The 24,414-nt window shown below is 43.7% G+C and overlaps 2 protein-coding genes across 6 annotated transcripts in view; one reads left to right on the plus strand and one right to left on the minus strand.

The window, feature by feature from the left end:
- The window catches only part of LOC119912096, a 33,995-nt gene extending 19,014 nt beyond the window's left edge, over window positions 1-14,981 (minus strand). The window contains exons 1-6 of one of the 4 annotated variants that reach the window (XM_038731081.1): window positions 14,668-14,981; window positions 7,511-7,852; window positions 6,928-6,969; window positions 6,677-6,787; window positions 6,506-6,540; window positions 6,193-6,380 (exon numbers count right to left, since the gene is read on the minus strand). In XM_038731081.1, the coding sequence (XP_038587009.1) occupies window positions 6,279-6,380; window positions 6,506-6,540; window positions 6,677-6,787; window positions 6,928-6,969; window positions 7,511-7,852; window positions 14,668-14,713 (678 nt within the window). In that variant the 5' untranslated portion in view covers window positions 14,714-14,981 and the 3' untranslated portion in view covers window positions 6,193-6,278. Of the gene's footprint in view, window positions 1-6,192; window positions 6,381-6,505; window positions 6,541-6,676; window positions 6,788-6,927; window positions 6,970-7,510; window positions 7,853-12,669; window positions 13,417-13,548; window positions 13,584-13,707; window positions 13,819-13,973; window positions 14,529-14,667 lie in introns of those variants that run through there. The other 3 variants (XR_005446074.1, XR_005446073.1, XR_005446075.1) reach the window with 3 other exon arrangements.
- A 3,209-nt stretch (window positions 14,982-18,190) lies between these two features.
- On the plus strand, window positions 18,191-23,642 carry LOC119912095. Of its 2 annotated transcripts, XM_038731080.1 has the most exons (11): window positions 18,196-18,515; window positions 18,673-19,053; window positions 19,663-19,764; window positions 20,272-20,504; window positions 21,093-21,271; window positions 21,363-21,456; window positions 21,564-21,908; window positions 21,992-22,109; window positions 22,219-22,399; window positions 22,542-22,718; window positions 22,817-23,642. In XM_038731080.1, the coding sequence occupies exons 4-9, from the start codon at window positions 20,472-20,474 to the stop codon at window positions 22,290-22,292; spliced, it is 843 nt and encodes a 280-aa protein (XP_038587008.1). In that variant the 5' UTR covers window positions 18,196-18,515; window positions 18,673-19,053; window positions 19,663-19,764; window positions 20,272-20,471; the 3' UTR covers window positions 22,293-22,399; window positions 22,542-22,718; window positions 22,817-23,642. The 2 variants fall into 2 exon arrangements, 1 of the variants encoding a protein (XP_038587008.1); XR_005446072.1 differs by lacking the exon at window positions 21,363-21,456 and having other exon boundaries at window positions 18,191-18,515.
- Window positions 23,643-24,414: the final 772 nt, after the last annotated feature.

The raw sequence follows: 24,414 nt of genomic DNA on the forward strand, positions 1-24,414 counted from the left end.
GAACTACAATAAGAACACTGTGAAGATAATTAGGCAAATTTACTCAATGTGATGCCAACAAGCCTCCCTGGCTTTGTCGTCCGCCACGACATTAGATTTAGATTTAGTTAACTTGTCTTTACATTCATAATTTCCTGACACTACCAACATGCATTCCTCTGGAGAAATACAGAACATGCGCCGTTGCGAAAAAAGTCTGCCTGCACGGCCGAACGCACCCCTTTTATGCAAACGCGCATAACCAACATCTTATCCACCGTCGTAGTGCCGTTTAACTCCAGTGTAGGCGGTCAAAGTTTGTCAACCCTGAGTTTGCCTGATAACCCCGAGTTAACTGCGTTGAACTCCCTTCGTAGTACAGGCCACTGGAGTGGGCAACATCAGCATCACCACAGCTGCTCATTCTCTGATCGCGGGTTTAGAGGTGATCATTGTTGTGTCTTCTCATGTGGTAAACTCTTCATCTTCATCTTTTTTACCTCACTCTCTGTGAGAACGTCTCGGGTTACGTATGTAACCCTGGTTCCCCGAGAAGGGGAACGAGAGACTGCGTCGGTTACGACACTATGGGAACGCCTCTAGGCGAAGCAGGTCTGAACGTGAATGAAATCACTCCAATCCTATTGGCCTGTTGCTAGAACGGTAAGGTGTGACGGAATAACCGGAGGAGTATAAAGCACACCTGTACACACTCATCATTAGCTTAAACTATGAAGCAGGAGCTTCAGGCGGGGAGAGAGGTGCGGCGGACCGACGCAGTCTCTCGTTCCCCTTCTCGGGGAACCAGGGTTACATACGTAACCCGAGACGTTCCCCTTCGAGGGAACTCGAACTGCGTCGGTTACGACACTATGGGAACGAGATACCCACTAAACCGTGCCGAAAACCCCGCCTGCCCCTGTGTGCAATAAAGTGGCACTACTAAGAGGAGAGCGCACGAGTGCCAGGTGCCGAAGGAAGGTCAAGACTGTAAAACCGAATGAATGTGTGCGGAGTGGCCCAGCCAGCCGCTAAACAACATCCTGCAAGAGGCCCCGGAAAGGAGGGCTCGAGAGGCCGCCTTGCCTCTGGTAGAATGAGCCCTCACAGCCACAGGTGAAGGCAAACCGCGCACCTGATAGGCCAGGGAAATAGTCTGAACAATCCAGTTGCTAATAGTATGTTTGGATGCAGGGAGCCCGGCCCTGGGAGACCCAAAACACACTAGCAGCTGGTCAGCCTTCCTCCAATGGGAGGACCTCAGAGTGTAAATACTCAGTGCTCTGACAGGGCAGAGCAGATGAAGTCTCCCGTCCTCCGCCGTCACATGAGGTGGAGGATGAAATGCCTGCAGCACTGTGGACCCTGCCGCACAAGAAGGCACTTTAGGGATGTATCCTGAACGAGGGTGCAGGATAGCCCTAATATTCCCCGGGGCAAACTCCAGGCTTGCGGGGAAACCGAAAGCGCTTGGAGCTCCCCCACCCTCCTCAGAGAGGTGATAGCAAGGAGAAAGGCCATCTTGAGGGTCAAGTGCTTAGCCTCAGCTGACTCCAGGGGTTTGAAGGGGGCCTCAGCCAACGCCCCAAGAACCACTGCCAGATCCCAAGTGGGAACCTTGGACCGAGTCGCAGGTCTCATCCTCCGGGCACCACGGAGGAAAAGTACAACCAAGGGAAGTTTCCCCAAGAACCCCTCCCTCAGAGGGGTGTGGAAAGATGAAATAGCTGCCACGTACACCTTGAGGGTGGAAGGGGAAAGACCAGCAGAGAACCGGTCCTGGAGGAACTCAAGTACCTGAACCACCGGGCAGGTAACAGGGTCCACCGACCGCTCCCTACACCAAGTGGAGAAAACACTCCACTTCAGGCCGTACATCCTCCGTGTGGACGGGGCCCTGGAGCTCAGGAGGGTCTCGACTGCTCCGGCTGTTAGACCCGCCTCTAGGTACTGTGCCCCCTCAGGGGCCAGACCCACAGTCGCCATATGGCGGGGCAAGGGTGAAGAACCCGGCCCTGCGCCTGGGACAGCAGGTCTCTCCTCAGAGGGACCCGCCACGGCGGGCCGTCCAGGAGCGACATGATGTCCGAGAACCACACCCGGGTTGGCCAGAACGGGGCTACGAGCAGTAGGCCGACATAGTCCTGGCGGACCCGCTCCAGAACCCCGGGAGCAGAGCGACTGGGGGAAAAGCGTACAGACGTAGCCTCGGCCACGAATGTACCATGGCGTCCAGACCCAACGGGGCTGGAGGAACGAGAGAAACCATAGCGGGCAGTGCGTAGTCTCTTGAGACGCAAACAGATCCACGTCTATGGGGCTCGAACCACTTCGGGGTGAAGTCTCCATTCCCCGGGCCTCAGCCCCTGCCTCAACAGCAGGTCTGCTCCCTGATTCTGTGTCCCCAGGAGATACATCGCCCTGAGCGATAGTAACCTCTGCTGGGACCACAGGAGGATCTGACGCGCCAGTCTGTCCAGAGGGCGCGAGCGCAGACCGCCCTGGTGATTCAGATAGGCCACCACCGCTGTGTTGTTCTCCTCGGAGTGAACCAGGACGTGGTGGCCTTGGAGATCGGGCAGGAAACTCCTTAGAGCCTGGAACACCGCCAACATCTCGAGACAGTTGATATGCCACTCGGATCGATGCACCTGCCAGGATCCCCTTGCAAAGCGGCCGTCCATGACCGCGCCCCAGCCCGTGAGGGAGGCGTCTGTCGAAAGAACCAGCCGGCGACAAGACCCTCCCAGCACGGGCCCCTGGGACAGGAACCAAGTTTCCTTCCAAACTGATAGGGAACGAAGACACTTGTGCGTAACCCAAACCAGACGGAGAGGATTCCCCTCGGGGAAAAACCCTTGTTCCTTAGCCACCACTGCAGGGGTCTCATGTGCAGCAGTCCAGATGGTATTACGCTGGACGCAGCCGCCAGGAGACCCAACACTCGTTGAAAGTGTTTCATAGTGATGGCGTGGCCTAACTTCACCCCTTTCACGGCAGCCAATATGGTGTCGACACGTGCCGGAGACAATTGTGCCCGCATCGTTGTCGAATCCCATGCAACCCCTAGGAACGTAGCCCGTTGGGTGGGCGCCAGCACGCTCGTCTTTGCGTTGAGCCTCAGCCCTAAACGCCGCAGACGAGCCAGAACGACATCTCGATGCCGAACTGCCAACTCTCGAGACTGGGCTAGGATGAGCCAGTCGTCGATGAAGTTGAAATCCGGATGCCCCGGAGCCTCAGCGGGGCCAGTGCTGCATCCATACACTTGGTGAATGTGCTAGGGGAAGTGCCAGGCCGAATGGAAGAACCCGATACTGGTAAGCCACACCCCCGAAGGCAAACCTCAGGAACTTCCTGTGAGAAGGACGGATGGAGACCTGGAAATAGGCGTCCTTTAGATCTATCGTGACGAACCAATCCTCAGATTGGATGTGCGTCACGGTGGCGGGGATGATGAGCATCTTTAACCTGAATCTCCTCAGAGACCGGTTAGAACCCGCAGATCCAAAATAGGGCACGCAGCCCTCCGTCCTTCTTGGGGACTATGAAGTACCGGCTGTAGAACCGGCGTCTCTGTCTGGGGGGGAGACACGTTCCACGGCCCCTTTCCTCAGCAGAGTACAAACTTCCTGTCCCAACACCGGACCTTGCTCCGGGCGGACCACAGTCCAAACCACCCCCTCTCTTCTGTTGAATTTGGAGGGCGGGTTTTGAACTGTAGTCGATACCCATCTATGGCAGTGCGCAGGACCCGCGGAGAAATGTTCGTCAGGCTCCGCCAAGCGTCTGCAAAGTCTGCCAACGGAACCAGCCCCTCGGGGCTGGTGGTCGGTGTCTCGTGTGATCTTCTGGTGGACCCCTGAAGCCCCAGAACGGCAGGGGGGAGCCGCCGAAGATCCACGGTGAGTGAGTCGGGATGCCGTCCGCCTGCAGACCCTCGGGGCAGGCAGTACGGCGCGGACTCGGTGGTGGCAGGTGCGTCCTGAACGTGTAAACGGCGGGATAACATCACCTGTTGCCACGGCGGAGGGGACCTCGGTCGGCCTCCGGGGGGGGTGGGGGGGGTGCGGGAGGGGAGAAAGACTCCCCTACCCCGGTCTTCCCTGAGCTCCGTCGGGACTGGATGACGGTCCTCAGATCGCGTCTCTCAGACGGCTGAGGGTGAGAGCGCCGTCTCGTTGCCCCAGCTCCTCGGGGGGCCCCCAAGAAGCGACACTCTGCTTCCCTCCTCTCCGTAGGAGCTCGTAGAGGGAAGGGACCTACGCCTGGCAGCCTCAGCTGCCTTGGGTCCAGACCGGCGAGGGAGGTACTGGCGGAACGCTTCGCCCTGCGTCTAACGCTCCGTGGTTCTGTGAAGCTCCACCAGATCTTCCTCGGAGGGACCCCCCCTCTGAACCATCTCCTGTAGCAGGTTGGCTTGGTAGGCTTGAAGCACCGTGGTGTGCAAGCTCGCACCTGCCTGGCCCGCTGCCATGTACGCCTTCCCCACAAGCGTGGATGTGGTGCGACATGGTTTGGATGGTAATGCCGGCTTCTCCAGGGAGGACGCAAGTCGAGGGGAGAGATAGCTCGCAAGCTCATCCTCCACCCGAGGCATCCTCCCATAACCACGGTCCCTAACCCCCATCACATTACTGTAGTTCAGTGATCGGGGTGTGGAAAGCCATGTAGAGAAGGGTCTGCCCCATGATTTACTCAGTTCATCATGTAAATCAGGAAAGAATGGCAGAGACCGGCGTGGAGGTGGCGTGTGGTGCTTAAGAAACCTTTCATCAAGCTACCACTAGCCTGTGGTGTCTGCTCCTCCCGTGGCCAGTTGATGTTGAGCTTAGCCACGGCTCTAGTCACCACCTCCAGCAGCACGTCATAGTCGGGCGCGGCCAGATGACGCCGCCCCGACACCCGGAAGTCATCGTCCAGTGCGCTGAGCACGTCCGCCTCCTCGGAGTCGGATTGCTGCAGCGTCTCCGGATCCAAAACCGCGAGCGGGAGAAGCCGAAAACGGGCTCCCGAACGAGGAAAGGAAGCGTCGGAGCCAGCGGATGAAGGTCGGGAAAAAGCCTCAGCCGTCCCGAAATCCTCCGACAGATCACGCTGTGAACCCATGAGTGAAGCCGCCGGGCCGCCTCAGCGGCCGCAGGGCCCGCGCCGCGGGGAAAACACATCCGGCCATCCTCGGAAAAGAGAGCCATGCTGTACCTCAGTACCCGCACGGAAAGGGCTTCGCAACGGGCGCAGGCAGCCCCCTCGAGAGCTGCCCGTGCGTGCTCCATCCCCAAACATGAGACACACATCTCATGAGAATCTCCATCCGTGATGTACCGAGGGCAAGAAAAAAAACACACCTTCTGTACATCTGATTGCCGAACATGCTGGTAGACTTCTTCTTCAGGTAAGACATACTGCTTGTAGGACTGGAGCTTTCTTCAAACAACATACAGAGCGCCTGCTGAATAAAAAAAAGCTAATGATGAGTGTGTACAGGTGTGCTTTATACTCCTCCGGTTATTCCGTCACACCTTACCGTTCTAGCAACAGGCCAATAGGATTGGAGTGATTTCATTCACGTTCAGACCTGCTTCGCCTAGAGGCGTTCCCATAGTGTCGTAACCGACGCAGTTCGAGTTCCCGCGAAGGGGAACAGCACAGTCATTGCAGCACTTCTTCACCCCATCTGAATGCTAGAAGTTGTAACTGTCCTTTAAAGTACAGAAGTGGTTTTCCTGAGAAAAATAGTTTCCAGCTAAATGGGTCCTAACAGCTTCGTTATTATCTATGCCACAGCATGGTGTCTTCAAGTGTCAGCAACAAATGTGAGATAAAAACTCATTAACTGTGATATTTTTATTTGGTGTCTTTTGTGGTTGTTTGATGAAACGTTGTCAAAGAAACACACTAGAGAAAAAGCTGAAGGCCGGTTTTCCTGTGGTCGAGACTTCTCTTTAGGCTGATACAGACAGAACAGTTTTCTCACCACACATGCAGTACATGTTCATTTAAAAAACACAACCCGGGTTTAAAACCAGGGATTGGCTAGTATATCTTTGTATTTTTCTTCCCCGTACCAGTATAGACACATTATATTAAGTCAGCTTTCACAATAATGTCCGTATGGCTGTAATCTAATTATTTATTTACAAGAGAGATAAGCATTAAAACTTAGCACAAAGTTGAAGATTGCGCATTTTTTTAGTGATGCTAAGTTTTGCTGTCCACCACCCACACAAAAGCACAACTGCAGATTAACATGACAAAGCATCAGTTACATCCTGAACAGCATTTCTTGTTTCCTCAGTCTATCTAGTAGCAGAATACACAACATTGGGCTCCACTTCTCTTCTTCTTGCTTTTGCACTGAAATTCACTGCTGCGTAGTTCAGGTCATCAGAGCCCAGGTTCTGTTAAAGAGAATATTTACAGTTACTTATCTGACCAAGCTGAAATTTAGAGAAAAAACTACAAATGAGAAGACATAATGTAAAATTACAAAACAATTAAAAGTAATTTATAACAAAGGATTCACCGCATTCTGTTGTGGATTCTGTTCTTCACTGGCAGCTGAATGACAAAGAATATATCTAAGTTAAAAAACATTTAAATTTGTTTTCTCCCAACATATTGACAAAACTTTAAAGATGGAAAAAAACAATAAACCAAAAAAAAAGATACAAACAGGAGTTTTAAAATAAAGTACCTTTCTGAACGTTCCTGTTTTTAACAACCAGACAGATGATGACCATTATGAGGAAAACAGTCAGGCCGCCCAGGATCACACTCATCAGCTTTGTTATTTTATCACACTCTGCTAAAAGAAATATAATATAATTAGACTGTATCTCTTTAGTAGCTTAAGAAATGCAAACATTAAATTGACAAATCTTAAGTTAGCTGTACTGTTTTTATCGACTATCTGCACAATGAAAGAAATCTTAAAGAGAATCTTACTTGTAGACTTTCTGTCAGCGTCATCATGAGATTCATCACTGCCTTTTAACAAAATGAAGATATATTTAATCTAGATTTTACTTTTAAATGGTTTTATTATGCTTATTTTGACATTAATTAAATATCCACCTATGTGTTTTAGGTCAGTTATTAAACTTGCAAATATAGAAAGACATAACAGAAGAACAGGTACCACAGGATTTTATAATCTTACCTTCAACATTTAAATGTATCACACTTAAAATTGTCTGTCCCTCTATGTAAAATCCACACAAATACAGCCCAGAGTCAGAAAGATTCACTGTCTTAATTTTGAGAAAGGCAGTGGAGGTGTTGGAGCTCATTTCAAATGTTCCATTTTTAAATCCATCACAGTATAAAGGATTGCTGTCAGAGGCGGCCATAGTGGAGATACAGCTGGCCTTGGTTCTGTTGACCACTCTGAACCAGGTTGTTGTGCCTATTTTTCTGGAAATGTTGGTAGTCGACAGTGTGACTTCTTGACACTTTTGCAATATAAGCAGAAAAACACACAGCTGAATAATGGGAACCCAAAGATAGAAATACTTTACAATACTCTTACCTTTAATGTCTAAATGTATTACACTGAAACTTGGACGTCCTTCTTCATAAAATCCACAGAAATACAGTCCAGAGTCAGATAGACCCACTTGTTTGATTTTGAGAAAGAGAGCAGAGATGTTGGAGCTCATTTCAAATCTTCCATCTTGATATCCATCACAGAATGTAGCATTGCTTTTAGGTGTGATCATAACAGAGATACAGCTGATGTTGGTTCTCTGGGCAAGTCTGAACCAGAATGTTACACCTTCATTTTTGGAAATGTTGGAGCACAACAGTGTGACGTCTTGACCAGGCTGGACCTCCACAGTCTGAGACTCAGAAACTGAGACAGAGATCCAGCCTGAAACAAACAGCAGAGACAACAAGAGATGTGCGTGTTATAGGAAGGTAAACAACACCTCTGAATAAATTATACATAAGAAAATAAGTCTTAATTGTAGAAGCAACAAAGTAGAGAGAAATGTGTTGGCAGTACTTACTGATGCTGCAGATAATTAAAGCTGTTATAGTGTCATAGTGTGAATGATTGCAGCTCTGCAGTGTCTGTAGTTAAACCGTGCTCCAGGAAGGGTGCTGTCAACTTAAGAGGCGGGCTCTCTTATCATGTTATCCAGTTGGTCCACTGACCTCATACATGCTTTCAGAGTGTGACACCAAATGACTTCAAGAGATACGAGGCAAAGTTATTCTTACAGTTATTTTATATTAAGTTACCAAATGAGGTTCAAACCAAATAAAATAAAAAGTACTTCAAGGTCGTTATGCAAGATGGTCACATCAAATTCAAAATTCTGCTGCGGGGCAACTGTTGCATTAGGGTCTGCTTGTATCTGATGCTGGCTGAACATCTGTGGCTGTCCTAGTACTTGTTGATGATCCACATCTACTCTACTGACAAACTGAAGAATGGCATAGTAAATTATAGATAACATTTCTTGCCAGATATTAATGTTATCAGCTCCATCAGGGCCTTTCAAACTGGCTCCCCCAGGATTCCTTTAATACATTTTCAGATATAAAATACAATTTATACCATGACTTTACTGAATACATGATGGTTATTATTTACTGAGATATGTGCATCCATATTGCCCAGTCTGCCCTGAGATGTAACTGTGTTGTCTTGTTTTTAAAATGAGGAGTGTCATCAGGCCAATACATTGTCTGGACTCTTTCTCAAAGAGGTTACTGCTGGAATGCACAAATTTCATTTTGTGCATGCGCATATCAACGTATGTTGATATGGGTTTTCCCAGCTGCAGTTTATAAACCCTGTTGCCCTTCAGCATTTATCAAACGTAAAAAATAGTTGTATTTCACTCTAAAATTGTTCAGGCACAAAGTCTGGCAAGAGATGTGCTGCACAGCTGGTTTAGCAAGACAGACAGCTGTGACAACTTCCTCCAGTCTGCCTGTGTTTCCTTGTCTGTGTAGGAGGAGCTGGGAGGGTCCAGTGCTTGTACCTGCCCATCTGGGTCAGGCTTCCTAGAAGGCATAAAAGGGCTGCCTTTTTGGGAGTCGCTCTCTCTCTGCTGGCCTGCTGCTTCAACTCCTTTGTTCCTTTTTTTTATTTGCTGCACCCACACACATTACACTTCATTCTCACTCAACCACACACTTCTGACATCTGACATGACTGATGTTCCTCATATCTATCCACTCCATCAACTTAGTTGTTTGTTAGTTTGAGTTAAATAAACCATTTTTGTTTCTGTTATCTGTGTGAGGAGAGATGCGCTGCATCCGCACATCAACCTAATATTACTGTTATCTGCTGACATCAGACTTTGAGAGGAGAGAACATGTTTACCTGACTGCTGTTCCTACAGTTCACTCTCACTGAGTTTTTTTTCTCTTCTCATGCTCAGAAGGATAGTCTCTCTTCATCCTCTCAACAAAGTTAAAAACATGGACACTCTTTTTCTCCTTATATGAGAGTGAGGTGGGGGCCTGTTTAATATGCGGGGCCCTTCACAACGTGCGTAGTGAGCATATAGGTGGTTCGGCTCTACAGCTGTCAAACTTAAATATGGCTCGAGTTCAATCTCAAAATGTTTTAACGTTTTAAACATATTAAAAAAGCAGTAAACTACAGTGCGCTTGCCTACACAACAGGGTGTTCAAGGCACCACCGTTTCTGTTAAAACAAACATTTTGCTACATTTTGTCTGTGCTGAACTCGGCCCTGTTTTCCTCTCTGCTCGCTATCAGCTGTCACAATGTCACAACGCTATGAACTGTGGGTAATTCCCTTGGACAAAGTCTGCAGAGATGTGGACTTACAGAAAGTGTGCATAAAGGGCTCTCAAATGTCATCTCTCTCATGATGCCACTGATGGGGGAAGACAGAGGCTTTATGAGCTTTTCTACTTCTCTGAACAAACCTCTGGGTTGTTGGTGTAGTTTGGTGAGATGTAAGACCACTTCTGGGACTGAGCTGCATGAAGAATCCTTGGTAATGTCTCCCAACATCCTGAGTTGGAGCTGCAGACGGACTACATCCAGCTGCTTGGAAAGATGAAGATGAAGACGATCATGATGATGATGTAGGTCCAGTTCCACTTTGTGCCCCTTTGCTGCATCAATCATCATGGTCTCTCTTCTTGCTGTTATCTGCATGCTGTCCTGGTCAAATCTCCTCTCCAGTTCTGAGGGACCAAATCCACAGCCTCATAAACTCATGTCTCACGACACAAATTGTTCATTTCAGCTGCCACTGCTTTGGTCCCTTTGGTGTGCTGATACCAGGGTCCTGCTCTCCTGGAACACAGTGTCTGTCAACAGTTTAAGTCAGATTTTGCTAGGACATGTCATCACTTTGTAGTTATCTCGTCCACAACGCTGTCATCTGTCACTGCTGTTAAGGGGGGGCAATGGATAAGACACCTGCCTTTGGTGTGACAGACCCGGGTTCAATCACTGTGACCTATCCACCATTGTGTCCCTGAGCAAGACACTTAGTTGTTCCAGAGGTGTGTGACCTCTGACATGTACAGCAATTGTAAGTTGCTTTGGGTAAAAGCGTCAGCTAAATGAATAAATGTAGTCCTTTAAGCACATTTATACAATAAAGGTCACCAAGCACACTTTGACCTTTGTAAATTTTGCCACTGCCTCACAGGGCCCTTACAAGGCTTCACTAACAGAAGGCCAAAGAAAATCCTTCCTTAGAGCACCTGTTTGTGCAGCCCTGGAGCAGCTGCTCTTTGAATTATAACTTAATTCTCATGTTCAGTGAATTTCTAGGTGGCTTTGCACCAGTTTGTAAATCCACCACCCTTGAAAGGTCTATCAAATCTGGCATGTCTTCACTCACCAGTTATTCCTCCACTGCTGTGGCACATGAAAAGCACACCGTCTTTCACATAAAGCAGCCTGCTTTGAATGCACAGGTGAGCTTTTCTGTTCCAAAAGAACAGTGTACAGCCTGTGGAGTGAATGGCTTCATGAGTATCAGGCCCCATCCACACTACAGTTTTAGTTTACAAACAGAATTAAAATTAAGACCATCTCCGTCCACACTAGTGTTTTACACTGGGCATGCGTGCGTGCCAGTGTAAACATGAAGCAGATGGTCTATTCCGTACTTACAGAAGATTTGGCAAAATATATACAGATGAAGAATCACACCAGTTTTTTTTGCATGTGCCAATAAGGAGCTGGGACTGTTACTGAATGTAACATGAGTGTGGTGGCGGGAATCAGACTGGGAGTCTTCAAAGTAAACGGCGTCATGCACAGTACAAGTATAGGCGGATAAGTTTTATTTGTACGGTACAGAATATTTTCATAAAAATACCATGTCAAAAACCCGGTCAGTAGCATCATGTTACTGCTTTGCATGACTTGTAAGACCCAATTAGAGCCGAGCGTGAGAGTCTGCGTCATCGTTTCTAAAGTCCTCCATTTTGGCCCGTCTTCACTAAAACACCCTCTGAAGTTTTGAAACACAAAACTGGGTCGGCAGCCCTTCCAAACTTCTGTTTCAGGTCTTAGTCATTGTAGTCTGGATGGAAGGTGCAAATGTAGCAAGAAGTTTGTTTTAATTTAAAAAAAAAAAAACAGTAGTGTGGATGAGGCCTCACTCTGCTTCAGGCATCTTGGGAGAGGCTTAAATACTGAAGATGAGCAAGTTAGTCTGCTAGGTGTGAAGAAACCGATCTCCCTGATATAAACAGTGCCGTTTATCACCACAGTGCAAAGTGCAACAAGCTGCATGTAGGTGTCATAAATATTTATAATCAAAAATACAACTACCAATCACTTTTTATTCAGAAATGTAACACATTGACATCACAGTTTAAATATCTACTTTCTGTACAAATACAGCGGACCAGGAAGGGGGGGGGGGGGGGGGGATTGAATGAAAGCCAACAACGCCACCTAGGGAATTGCACCCCAGGAAATACTATTTAACCCTTGATTAATTGAAGGTAATAAAGAGAAAAAGGCACAAAACGTTACTGAGACATGATTCAAAATATCCCAATATATAATTTTAATCAGCAAGAAAACAATCAGGGACTGGAACTGCGGAAAGGAAAACTGAACCAGCAATAAACATTATAAGATGTTAGATAAGACAACTTTATTACAATAGTTAGTTAAAAATTACTAAGTTCAAATAAAGAATATAAATCCAGCACCCCAAAATAACTAACCAAAGCTAAGTAGAGGTCACTTGTGGAGAGGCAGACTACGCTGAGGAGTGCCCAGGAGTGCGACCACTACCCACCTTAGGTGCAGCACTACAAACCTCAAAGCATTATTCACAGCAAAAATGGTGCAGTCTGTATATAGAGCCCCCACGCAAAAGGTGCCTAGCCTCCCAACAAAATGGCACCCTGCTCAAAATATAAACTAAAGACAAAAGAAACAAATTAACTTTATTTAAATTAAAGCAAAAAAACAACCAAGTAACACAGTTGGCTGAAAAAGGGCAAACTATACTAACTATTAAACTGGAGCAAAACTAACTAACGGGCCAAACAGGAAACTAAATGAGATGAAACAGCAGTGGTCAAAAACAAGGAGGAACCTGGAAAACTGAAGGAAACAATTAGCCAGGCTCAGCCTTACTGCATTAAAACACATCTATGTATCTACTCGCCACCTCTGAGATGGGTCGTGAAGATACAACAATCAACATTCACAGGGCAGGAGAAAAGGAGGTTCCTAACAGGTCAAAGTGCAGGTAAGCAACATAAACTGTTAAGGGAAAACAAACATGCATGAAACTATTCCTTTCACATAGCTGGGCCACAACCACAACAGGGACAGATCAAGAAGCAGAGAGAGAGAAAGGGAACACAGGTGTCTTATATAGCCTAAGCCTAATAAGGAGGTTGGCCAGGGGAGGAGTTAAGTCAAGGCTGCATTCAACACCACCACACCTTAACCTGCACCTGGGGAATCTTTCCCCACTACATCTACTTGACAGAGGAAAGTCAGCCAGTATTCACTGCTTCATGTCCGACTTGATTCAGATTCAGATGTGTGACCTCATGATTTTCAGCTCAGCTGTGCTCAGACCACTCTGCTGTCTCTTCCTGTTAAACAAATGATGCGTGCCTCTCTCACTCCTCCATCTGCAGACCTCCATCTATCTATTGTCTTTGTGGACAGTCTCTCTAGAGTTAGAAAGACAGAGAGTGAGAGATTCATGAGACTAAAGGATCACGTTGATTAATTTGATTATTTGTACATTTAAGAAGATGGTCCCCCCCCCCCCCCCCACACACACACATAACATAACAGCAATTGATGAATATGATTAATAGCATTATTCTATCTGCTGGCAGCATAAACAACATGAGTTTCCACTTCTCTCTCTGATGCAGGCCTCCTGTTTCTTATTGTTGTTGAATACAAACTCAGTGCTTTCAGGTCATCAGAGTCCAGATTCTGTAAAGAGGACACACAGTTCCACACGTCAACTAGCTGAGTTTGTGAGAAAAACTAAATCCCAACCTGGCATGATTCAACCACCTTTAACAATTTTAAATATGTAATAGTAAACAATCAAACTTAATTTACCTCATGCTGTTGTGGATTCTGTTCTTTGTTGGCAGCTGAATGATGGAGACAATATTTGTAATCAGGTGACCAACATGAACATTTGTATTCTTTCAACATATTCACACAATTTTAGAGAAGTGAAAAAACAAGAAACCAAACCCAAGATACAAACAGTACCTTTTTGAAGTTTCCTGTTTTTAACAACCAGACAGATGATGACCATTATGAGGAAAACAGTCAGGCCGCCCAGGATCACACTCATCAGGTTTGCTATTCTATCACTCTCTGCTAAAAGAAAGATCATATAGTTAGACTCTATTTTCTCTTTAGTGGCTTGAGAATTGCTAACATTAAACTGACAAATGTTAAGTTAGCCGTACTGTTTTTAACTTAAAAATGACTAGAAGTGAATCTGCACAAAGAAATCTTAAAGAGGATCTTACTTGTAGACTTTCTGTCAACGTCATCATGAGATTCATCACTGCCTTTTAACAAAATGAAGATATATTTAATCTAGATTTTACTTTTAAATGGTTTTATTATGTTTGTTTTGACATTAATTAAGTAGCCATATATGTGTTTTAGGTCAGTTATTAATTTTACAAAATAAAAAAATAACACAGAAGAACAGATATCACAGGATTTCATAATCTTACCTTAAACATTTAAATGTATCACACTTAAAATTGTCTGTCCCTCTATGAAAAATCCACACAAATACAGCCCAGAATCAGAAAGATTCACTGTCTTAATTTTGAGAAAGACAGTGGAGGTGTTGGAGCTCATTTCAAATATTCCATTTTTAAATCCATCACAGTATTTAGGATTGCTGCCAGAGGCGGCCATAACGGAGATACAGCTGGCCTTGGTTCTGTTGACCACTCTGAACCAGGTTGTCATGGCTTGATTTCTGGAAATGTTGGTAGTCGACAGTGTGACTTCTTGACCAGGCTGGACCTTCACAGTCTGAGACTCAGAAACTGAGACAGAGATCCAGCCTGAAACAAACAGCAGAGACAACAAGAGATGTGCGTGTTATAGGAAGGTAAACAACACCTCTTAATAAATTATACACAAGAAAATAAGTTTTAATTCTAGAAGCAACAAAGTAGAGAGAAATGTGTTGGCAGTACTTACTGATGCTGCAGATAATTAAAGCTGTTGTCAAGATGAAGTTCATCATAGTGCGAATGATTGCAGCTCCGCAGTGTCTGTAGTTAAACCGTGCTCCAGGAAGGGTGCTGTCAACTTAAGAGACGGGCTCTCTTATCATGTTATCCAGTTGGTCAACTGACCTCAGTTGAGTGTTCAAAGTTATTCTTACAGTTATTTCATATTAAGTTACCAAAAAAGGTTCAAACCAAATTAAAAACATGTACATCAGATACATCAAAACTCATCAAGATGTTTATTAAAGATGGATTCACATATGGGCCGGCTGTGGCTCAGGAGGTAGAGCAGGTCGGCGGTTCGAGCTACATGTCGAAGTGTCCTTGGGCAAGATACTGAACCCCGAATTGCCCCTGGCGGCTGTTCCGCCAGTGTTTGAATGTTAGTTTCTGTTTGAGCACTTAGGCTCAGTGTGTGAATGGTAGATGTAGTGTAAAAGTGATTTGAGTGGTTGGAAAGACTAGAAAGGCGCTATACAAGTATGGAACATAACTCAGTTTCACCTCAAATGAATCTCAGGGAAAGCTGAATCAGGAAGACCTATCTTTATGATATTCATTCACATCTCTCTCTCCCTCTTCTTGTTTCTCTTAATCTGCTGATATGGGTGTCTATTTTCAGTTAACCAACCAGGATTTGCAACAACCCTTTATCAGCCAATCATATTGTTGCTGTTAAATTTAATATGAAAACGTTTTTGCACCGGTTTGCTACAGTGTTTGAGTTGAACAACATGTTTCCTCAAAATGGTGTACGACAGGCTTTGAGATATCTTTTTGTCTCATTAGGTGGGTGTGTCAGAAGTGTTTCTCAATCTGCAGCAACGTGTATATAAACACAGCTGTATTAAAAAGGCAGTGATGTGCAGTGCACTTGTATACACAGCACGGTCTTTCAGGTACTGTTGTGCCTGAACGCAGCCCTGGGGCCTGTACCATGAAGCGAGTTCAATATACCCAGGATATCTTTTCATTATCTGGCTTCATTAACCCTAACTATCAGAATCAGGATAAGCGGGCACACGTAGCTGGTTATCAATTCAGTAAGTCAACCCAGTGTTTCCCAATCTAGCCGTGACCATGTTCACATAAAAGAGGAGGTGTTAGCAGCAGATAACCAATGAAAAAGTCTTCAGACCTTCATATTTTACAAACCAAGAGGAAACTGTAATCCTAGATAAATACACATGTCCGACATAGTTTAAGTAGCACAGCTGCAGCTGACACAGACAGGAAGACAGAAAATCGCCAACAGTGTGAATGCCTAAATGACCAGGCGTAACCTATAACAGTGCGTTGATTTGATGTGTTTTTATGGCGTGTATGAATATGAATATTAGCCATGAACATGACCACTTGTATGATCAATCTGTCATCGCAACACAGTCTCACTCCCTACTCGTCAAATGTCTGACGCATGGTCAAGGGACCCTGGCGTCACTTTTTTGACGCACTGGGTATACCTTCGGCTTCATTTTTCAACGTGCGGGGCAGTCCAATAGACTTCTATAGAACTCAACAGCGTTGAAATTTGACGTCTTGGGTCGATCACCACACCGCAACCCGTTGTCTGCCTTGTGGGTCGAGACAACAATAAATAAAAATAAAAAGGAATACGCTACCAAAAATTATCTATACCAGGGCGATTCAAATGCCCTCCAACTGGTGTTTGATGTTTAAAAACCCTCGCAATCTGATATCAAAGGGCCCTCAAAAGTTTAGCGCGTTCATCAGCGGTGGGTTTAACAACGCACATGGTGTGCAACCACATTCAGCGGTGAGTTTAACAACACTCTACTGCAGGTAAAACGGCATTCAGAGGTGAGTTTGACCAAAGCAACGCACAACTGCAGGTAAAACGTAATTAAAAGGTGAGTTTAACGCTCCAATTCGCGTGCAAGTATGCAGTTTTAAAGCATTTTCTTATCATAGGTAAACACTAGAGCATGCTGGATAACGTATTTGTATCGGAGGTTTGTTGATTTTTAATGCTACGATTGTGTTCAATTAATCATTTTTTAAAAATTATTATTTTTACTAAATCCTCTAAATTAATAACGCTGACGTCACCGTATGGGCGATCCCAAGGTCCATTGCGATTTTCCACTCGGTAAGTAGAAGGGTTCATTAATAGAGATGGATACTCTTCTTACATTTACACATCAAAAACGGTTGGATCAGGACAAGAAATTGTGTTTAGAAACTTTAGATTTGTAAGGTGGCCCTTTCTTATGACGAGAAATGATAGAAGACATTATTAAAAATATAGCTTGAACTGCACCAAATGTGCAAGCTAGCAAAGTTAGCTAAGTTAATTGAATTCAAGTTCATTTTTGTCGCATATTATGATTTTCACACTGAGACATACCGTGTTAGCTGTAATGCATGTCTGCGTTGGGATTCTTCTTGTGGTTGTGTGTCGTTGCTCTTTGCCCAGTGTTTTGAGCCCATTTATACACATGCTAGTCAGTGTAACTTATAAATGTGTCTATGCTATGAAAGCATAGACATGAAAATAAAAAACCACATTAACAAATTAAATCAGTGTTAAATCAGTCAGTCTAGTGTTTAAAACTACTATGACTGCTGAGGGAACTTTTTGATTAAAATGATCACAGGGAAAAACTTAAAGAAATGTGTTTCCTTGTTAATACAAGTATAATTAATAACATAAAAATATTACAAATGGCACTGATTATCAGCCAAGCTGACATTTTGAATAGTTGGTATCAATATCAGACATGAGTGTCAAGATCAGTCCATAACTACTGAGTTATTGTATTGTGAGTTTGCAGGCAACAACCAGCCCTACAGTATTCTGGCCTAATATTACTATACGCACCCACAGACCTCCCCACCACAGCCCAAAGCATGGGCAAACTAGACCAACATTTTCTCAAGTTCTTAAACCTTTCAGTTATTTAGTATTTATGTAGTTGTATGTAGCATGATCTTCAAATCTGAATTTATTATCTTTCCCTTCTCTCAACAGGTTCCCTAGTCCCTTCATCATTTACTTCAAAACCTCAGCTTCGTTACAAAGCAAAAACAAAGGCACTTTTAAGAGCCACTTTTGTCTAGTTAATTGTTGTTAGTCTGTCTGGTTCTCTGTTGTTCTTGCTCTTTTGCTCTTCCCCCCTATCCCTTTAGTGTTGTCTTGTTTGTCCTTGTTCACCATGAGTGACGATTCCAATTTCAAACAGGTCCTTAATAAGCTTGATGAGCTTGTTGAACATTCTAAATTAAATTATGAACTCCAGATCATGGATGATTTCATCAATAAGATGCAGGGAGAACAGGAGGCAGCACCATCCACCAGCCATCAACCAGTCCAGGAGGCAGCACCATCCACCAGCCATCAACCAGTCAGGTGGCTGAAGAGAGTGATGGAAATGTTGTCTATGACAGACCGAGATCCTCCTGAAACCAAACGGGTCAGTTTTCTGGTCATATTACTTAAAGGAGTACTCCTGTGATTTTTCACATAGATCTAAAACGGAGATATAGATTGTTTTACCACTTGGGATTGAATACATGAATCAGTCATGTGTCTGGTATGAGATATGAGGTTTTTATTACATACTCATGATCATCCAAAGTGGTATAGACAATGAAATTGGGCCAATAAAAGTATGTATCATTGTGTGGAATAAAATGAGCTTGTCAAAATCTATGGAATTGTAATGCTGTAAAGGTTGATTTGGGTTTTATTTTCTGCTACAGCTAGTCACAGCTACAGTCGTAAGTCTAGTTCTCATACTAGGATGTTGGACGACAGCTTTGAGATAACCAACTACTGTCCCCCTGACACTGTTGGTATGTTCTTTATTTTGTGTCTGTTAGTTCATTATGTTTATAGATTCTAATAATTACAATGTAAATTACATGTTTTTGCGACAGAATAACCGACAACATGTTGCACACTTTGATAGTGTAGAAAATTGTTTTTGAATATGATGTACTATTTTAACAGAGACTTTCCTTGAAGAGCTAAACCACTCACAGGGTGATGACTTGGATGATCAGGAAACGGCACCAGCACCACCACGAGCTTCCTCAGACTGGTCTACTAGAAAGAGTCTCCTCTCAGAGAGGTGGGAGAAAGAGAGACCCTGTCTGGTGAATACCATGGTGGCACAACAAAATGTGAACACTCAGATCTGCCAACAATGTGGCAGCAGTGCAGCTGCTGTCCGTTGTCGTGACTGCCGACCACAACCATTCTTTTGTGCTGATTGTGATGTCAGTATACACCGAAACCATGTTTTCCACAACAGGGATGCAACAATAGCTGGATTCTTTCAGCCATTGCCTCCAACAACCTGTGTCGTGGAGAGGGCTCTTTCCCAGTGTGGTAAGCTCTATTTCTTTGAGTGTCTTATTTAGGGCTGCACAATTATTGCAATCGTAATTGCAATATGATCCAAGGCAACTGCCTAATGGTAAAATCTTCAAATATCATTTGTGACATTTGACTTTTATATTCACGTCATCCTCCTTGACTGTGCAACTTCTGGTTGGTGGGTGTGCGTAGTGTGTGAAGGGGACAAAAATTCTGATTGGTGAACTTCAGTCGGTCAGTGGGTGTTAGTCTTGTACACTGGCTGTGCTTACTTATCAGGGGTGGCACAAATTAAAGAGACATTTGGAATATTGAACTGAATCAAATCATACACATTCAAAAATTGAATTGGAAATGGTAATCGCTTTATCTGTCAGAAAAAGTGCAATTATATATTGTGCAGCACTAGTCCCATTCTCAGTTTATTTAAATAACTTTACAGTATAATAGGCTTCACAGGAATGTTTTGAGTACTTTCTCTGAAACACACTTAATGACCTTTATCTTTAAAGCTTTTCAAATCATTGATAAAAAAGAAAAAGAAAATGATTGCAGAATACTTCCCAGTTAGTACATAGGATGATGCATGTCTTTAATCCCTGCATATGATGTGTCTTTCAGTGTGTATTGTGCCGTTGGAGATTCCCAAAAAAATATGTAGTTGTTCTCCGGGATCGTTGAGTGTCAACACAGGAAAAGTTGTTGCTGTGGTTACAATGAATGGTAAGAATAAAATGAACTTAAGGGAACATTCCAGATCAAGTGGCTTTAGCGTCCATAGGGACCTGGGTTGGACTTTAACCTGATTCCACCCCATAGGGCTCTCCTACTCGCTTCCTGCCACTTTTCATTGTCCTATTTGAATAGAAAAAAAAACAAGGCAGTGCTATTGGCTTTGTAAATGTGTCCTATTTCTATTCAAACGTTCCCTATAGTGGTCTGCGCTGGGCAGGATTTTCAGTCCTGCACCCCCCCGTTCCCACAATATTCTATCCCGTTCCGCAATAATGTGTTTTAGTCCCGCTCCCGCCCGCATCTATAACCTTATGTGCATCTCCCGCCTGTGAAAGACCCAGGATAGGCAGGAGGGATGTTCAGTTTTGCGTTCTGTCTCACAAAAGAGGCACTTGACAAATGAGAGACTGCCAGATGTCTGATTTTAAGTTTTATTAGTTCTGAATGTACTACATAGGTGATAGTAATGTAAGCTACTTTTCCTGATTTTTCCAGGACGATATGATCTCAGTATGCCTGAGATGAAATGTGAGGCATGCAAAGCCACATGGAGCGCTGGAGTGGATGACTTAGTCCGTAATGACTACTGGCCTGCTACCCTTCACTTTTCCACGGTGTACGCTACAGATGTTTTTTGTTCTTATGAAGAATTGAAGATGGCAGCACCATGACTGTCCTGCCAAGCATTCTTAAGAATGCTTGATCAACGAACTGTCCGCTTTGGCCGTGTGAGTATGAGTGGTGGGAATCACTAACAACTAGTACTAGTATTGATGTGTATCGCAGAATGACTATGGTGACATTATCAACACATTGATTATTATAATTGGAGCATGTTGATGAAATCAAAACAGTGATTCAGCTGGACTCGATACATTAATAGAACATCATCTAAGATTCAAAGTCTTTGTGTAAAAACTACCACTCAGTAAAGAATCTAAATTCATACACTAAATGTACAAAAATATTGGAGCAATTTATCAACTCAATCACTCAAAACATTAGACCTGTGTATAAGATCAAGTAGTGATGTCACATCCTAGTCATGCAGTTTGAATTCAGAAAAAAAACAAATATAGACATTGGTTAAGTTTGCTGTGGGAGTCGAGTTTGCTGTGGTCTTTTTGGGGGGGACTTTGGTCGTGATGTTTTTTGTCCGTGACATACAAAGAGCCAAAAGATTTCCAAAGATCCACTGGGCTGAGCGACTGCCCGTGGAGGCTCGATGCAGGAGAATTTGGTGTCACCTTTGACCTTATTAACTTTAGTTAACTTAACTGTGAATTATGTTGACATGTTTTACTGTTCTGAAACAGACTGGGAAGATCACAGCAGACAGCTTCAGAAAAAGCTTTTTGGAGTGGGAGGCTGTTAGATTTGAAGTGGATAAGATCTGCAGGGAGGAACATTTTATCTGTCCTGCATGCACCCCAGACATGCTTGCTGTTTCTGTGGATGGAAATCGCAAGCACTACCGCTTTAAGAACACAGCAAGGTACTTACAAAATGTGTGTAATTTGCAGTGTTGTTAAAGTAACCTTTGCTGTGTCATATTGAAGGTCAATGTGTACCTTTCTTTCAATTAGATCTGAAGAACAAGCCTTATTTGATGGCATCTTCATTGCAAAAGATGATGAAGTAGAAAGATTTGTGGATTACATTCATTCCAACACCAACCATGTAAACTTGTTGTATAATATTTCTAAAAACACGACCAATAACATTTTACAGTTGACATTGTTTGGGTGAGTCCTGACTATTTATATCAACCTTTTTCCATGTTGTAGGTCTCTGGAAGAGGTGTCTGTGGAGGGGAGTGGTCAGCTGCCAGGGAAACTTCTCAGAGATCCTCTAGTAAAATTGATGAGGAGGGACTTGAGCTTGCGGTCTGTCGACATGGAGTTTTTCTCGGCGCTCTCAACATGTTCAGGGGAGAAATATATGCTTATCCCCTCTACCTGCAGAACAAGCTGGCAAATAAGTCAATAAGCTTTTTTGCCATGGATGTAACCTGCAAGTACTGGCCCTACCTCCACAAAGTGACAAAAAGCTGCCCGGAGCTCCGGCACCTTCTGAGCATGAAACCATTCCTCTCAGTGTTTCATGCCAAAGCCCATGATTTTAAATGCGAGGTAAGAAAACATTACCATGTCATTAACCGTCCCTAAACACCTGCAAAGGTATGTTGGCAGCTTTTAAGTATTTTCTTCAATAGGTTAAATGGAGTGGAGCTTACCAGCAAGGGGCCGGATTGACACTTGGGGAGGAGGTTGAGCAGTGTAACGCCTTCCTCTCTAGGATTGCTGTGACCACAAAGCACATGTCCAAAGCAGGTAAGGTAACCACACACTGCACTACTTAGATTGAAAGTGTTACAAGAAAATTGTAGCCAGTGAGGGACATGTGGTACAACACAGTGTATTTTTTTTTTCTTTTTTACAGGACGTATAGACATGCTTACACTGAGGTCGGGCCCGGATTCAGCGCAAAATCAGAGAGGAGAAGGCCATTCTTAGCTCTGTCGTTGAAAAATACAACAGTATGGTTCCAGATACAGAAAGAATCGTCTTTGACATCATTCTCTCTGACGAGACAGTTTGGCCATGGCAACTTTCACATGGTGGTATGTACACAAATCTGTTGACAGTTTTGTTTGATTCACATAGTAGCACAAAACCAATTATGCCTTATCCCAGATTATCTCAAATATTATTTGAAAAATAATCATACTTACAATTTACTTATTTTCCACAACTGTATCCCAGACGCTGTAGATTTGAAAATCAAGAGGAAGGCGTTTGATGTTGTGATAGCAATAAGGAGACTTGAGGAGGAGAAGAAGATTGTTCTTTCTGAGATGGCAAAGCATTGGAAATCTCTCTCCACTCGTGCAGACACACTCAAGGAGATGTCATCCCAGCTTTCCAGTGAGGCATTGCAAAGTACGTATTTAAGTAATGTGTTACTACTATATATATACTAATACTATACTCTACATTGTAATTTTTTTTCTGATAATTTTTTGTTTTACTCCCATAAGGTGAGCTGTGGGCTCTAAATGAAGAAGGGTTCAAGGGTTTCCTCAGCTTAACTTTGAGAAAGAAGCAAGAAGTCACCAGAATGATGAAGCATGCAAGAGACTGCTATGCTCAAGTTTTGACTGGAACAAGTATGGACTTCCAGAATGATTGGGATGGATACGACAGTGATTCTGAACTGTCAGATTGAGGACTGTCAGTTTGAGGAGCTCTCGAAGTGATAAATGACCAGTTATTCACATTTGGTTCGATTTCTTATATTTGTCAGTGTTTCCTTTGTTTGTTTGTTTTTAGTAGTGGGGGCAGGTCCAAAAAAATCACCAGTTAAAGCTGCCGTCACCCTATTTCTGATACCGTGGGGGGGCAGAAATGTTCAGTTACACCTCAATGCAGTACATGAGATCCACGGGGAGGAGTCGGATCAAGATCCAAGGGGTGGAGATGGGTAGGATTAGGGTTGGGTTTAGGGATTAGGGGTGGGGTTTAGGGATCAGGGGGCGGAGTTGGGTAGGTTTAGGTGTATGTAAGGTGGGAGGAGTTGGATCTGGATCCGACTCCTCCCCATGGATTTCATGTTCCGCAGTGAGAACCATCTCGAAATGTTGGTGTGGGGGGCCACCACAGTCAAATCAACAAAGAGGAAACACTGTTTGTAAGTCAGATATGCTTGAATAATAGTAATTATCATATCTACATGTTACATTACAACAATAATAATGAATGTAGTTATACAAACTGAAATTAATTTAAGAAACTGTTTTTTGAATAGTCGTCTTCTGTTTATGGTAGAACAAAACTATGTGCAGAAAAGTTTACAGGAAGGTGTAAATATGTGTATTTACTAATAATAATAAAAATAATTCCACTGATGTCATCTGCTGTGGCAAATCTGAGTTTTCTGACAGTTTTACATGGACACACAACCCCATTTTCTTCTGAATTTGGACTCTTGCATCAACTCACCTGCTACAGATGGTCTCTGAAAGCATCCTTGACAGGACTTATTCAGCTGCTTCTCATGTGCAGTGAAGGTACATAGAGGTTCAACAAATGCAAAAACTGGCCCAAAACTTGAAAATGTGACTTAATTATAGACACTATAGTAATTATTATATACACACACAAACCAATTTTTCTGAATTTGGATGTTTAATTGGGAAGTGTCGTTGAATTACTTCAAGACTTGCTTTAATAACTACATTTCCTGACCTAAGCACTTTGATTTGCCTTATATACTATATATATGTATATATACAGTTGAGTGTTTAAAAATACAGCCTAATGGCTTGTTTGATTAATTTGGATTTGTTGTACTGTTGTGAAAAACAAAAAAATAAAACTATAAAAAGAGAAGCATTTTTTATTTTTATTTTCCATGCATAGTTATTTAAAAAAGCAATTTTGTGGTTGGTTTTAAAATTTTGTGGTTGATAAATGTTAATAGCAGAGACTAAAGGGGAAAAAACATGAGAGCATATTTATGGGTGGGACTTTGATTTAAAATCACACTGCATTATTAGTAGTTTTAAAATTTAAATGAATGACTTTTTTGAAATTTCAATTTATGGGTTAGGGTTAGTGTACATACAGTATACAACAT

The sequence above is a fragment of the Micropterus salmoides genome, unplaced genomic scaffold, assembly GCF_014851395.1.
Source record: "Micropterus salmoides isolate LMB-PRFRI ecotype aquatic unplaced genomic scaffold, ASM1485139v1 Ms_hic_scaffold_2, whole genome shotgun sequence".
Taxonomy (NCBI): Eukaryota; Metazoa; Chordata; class Actinopteri; order Centrarchiformes; family Centrarchidae; genus Micropterus; species Micropterus salmoides.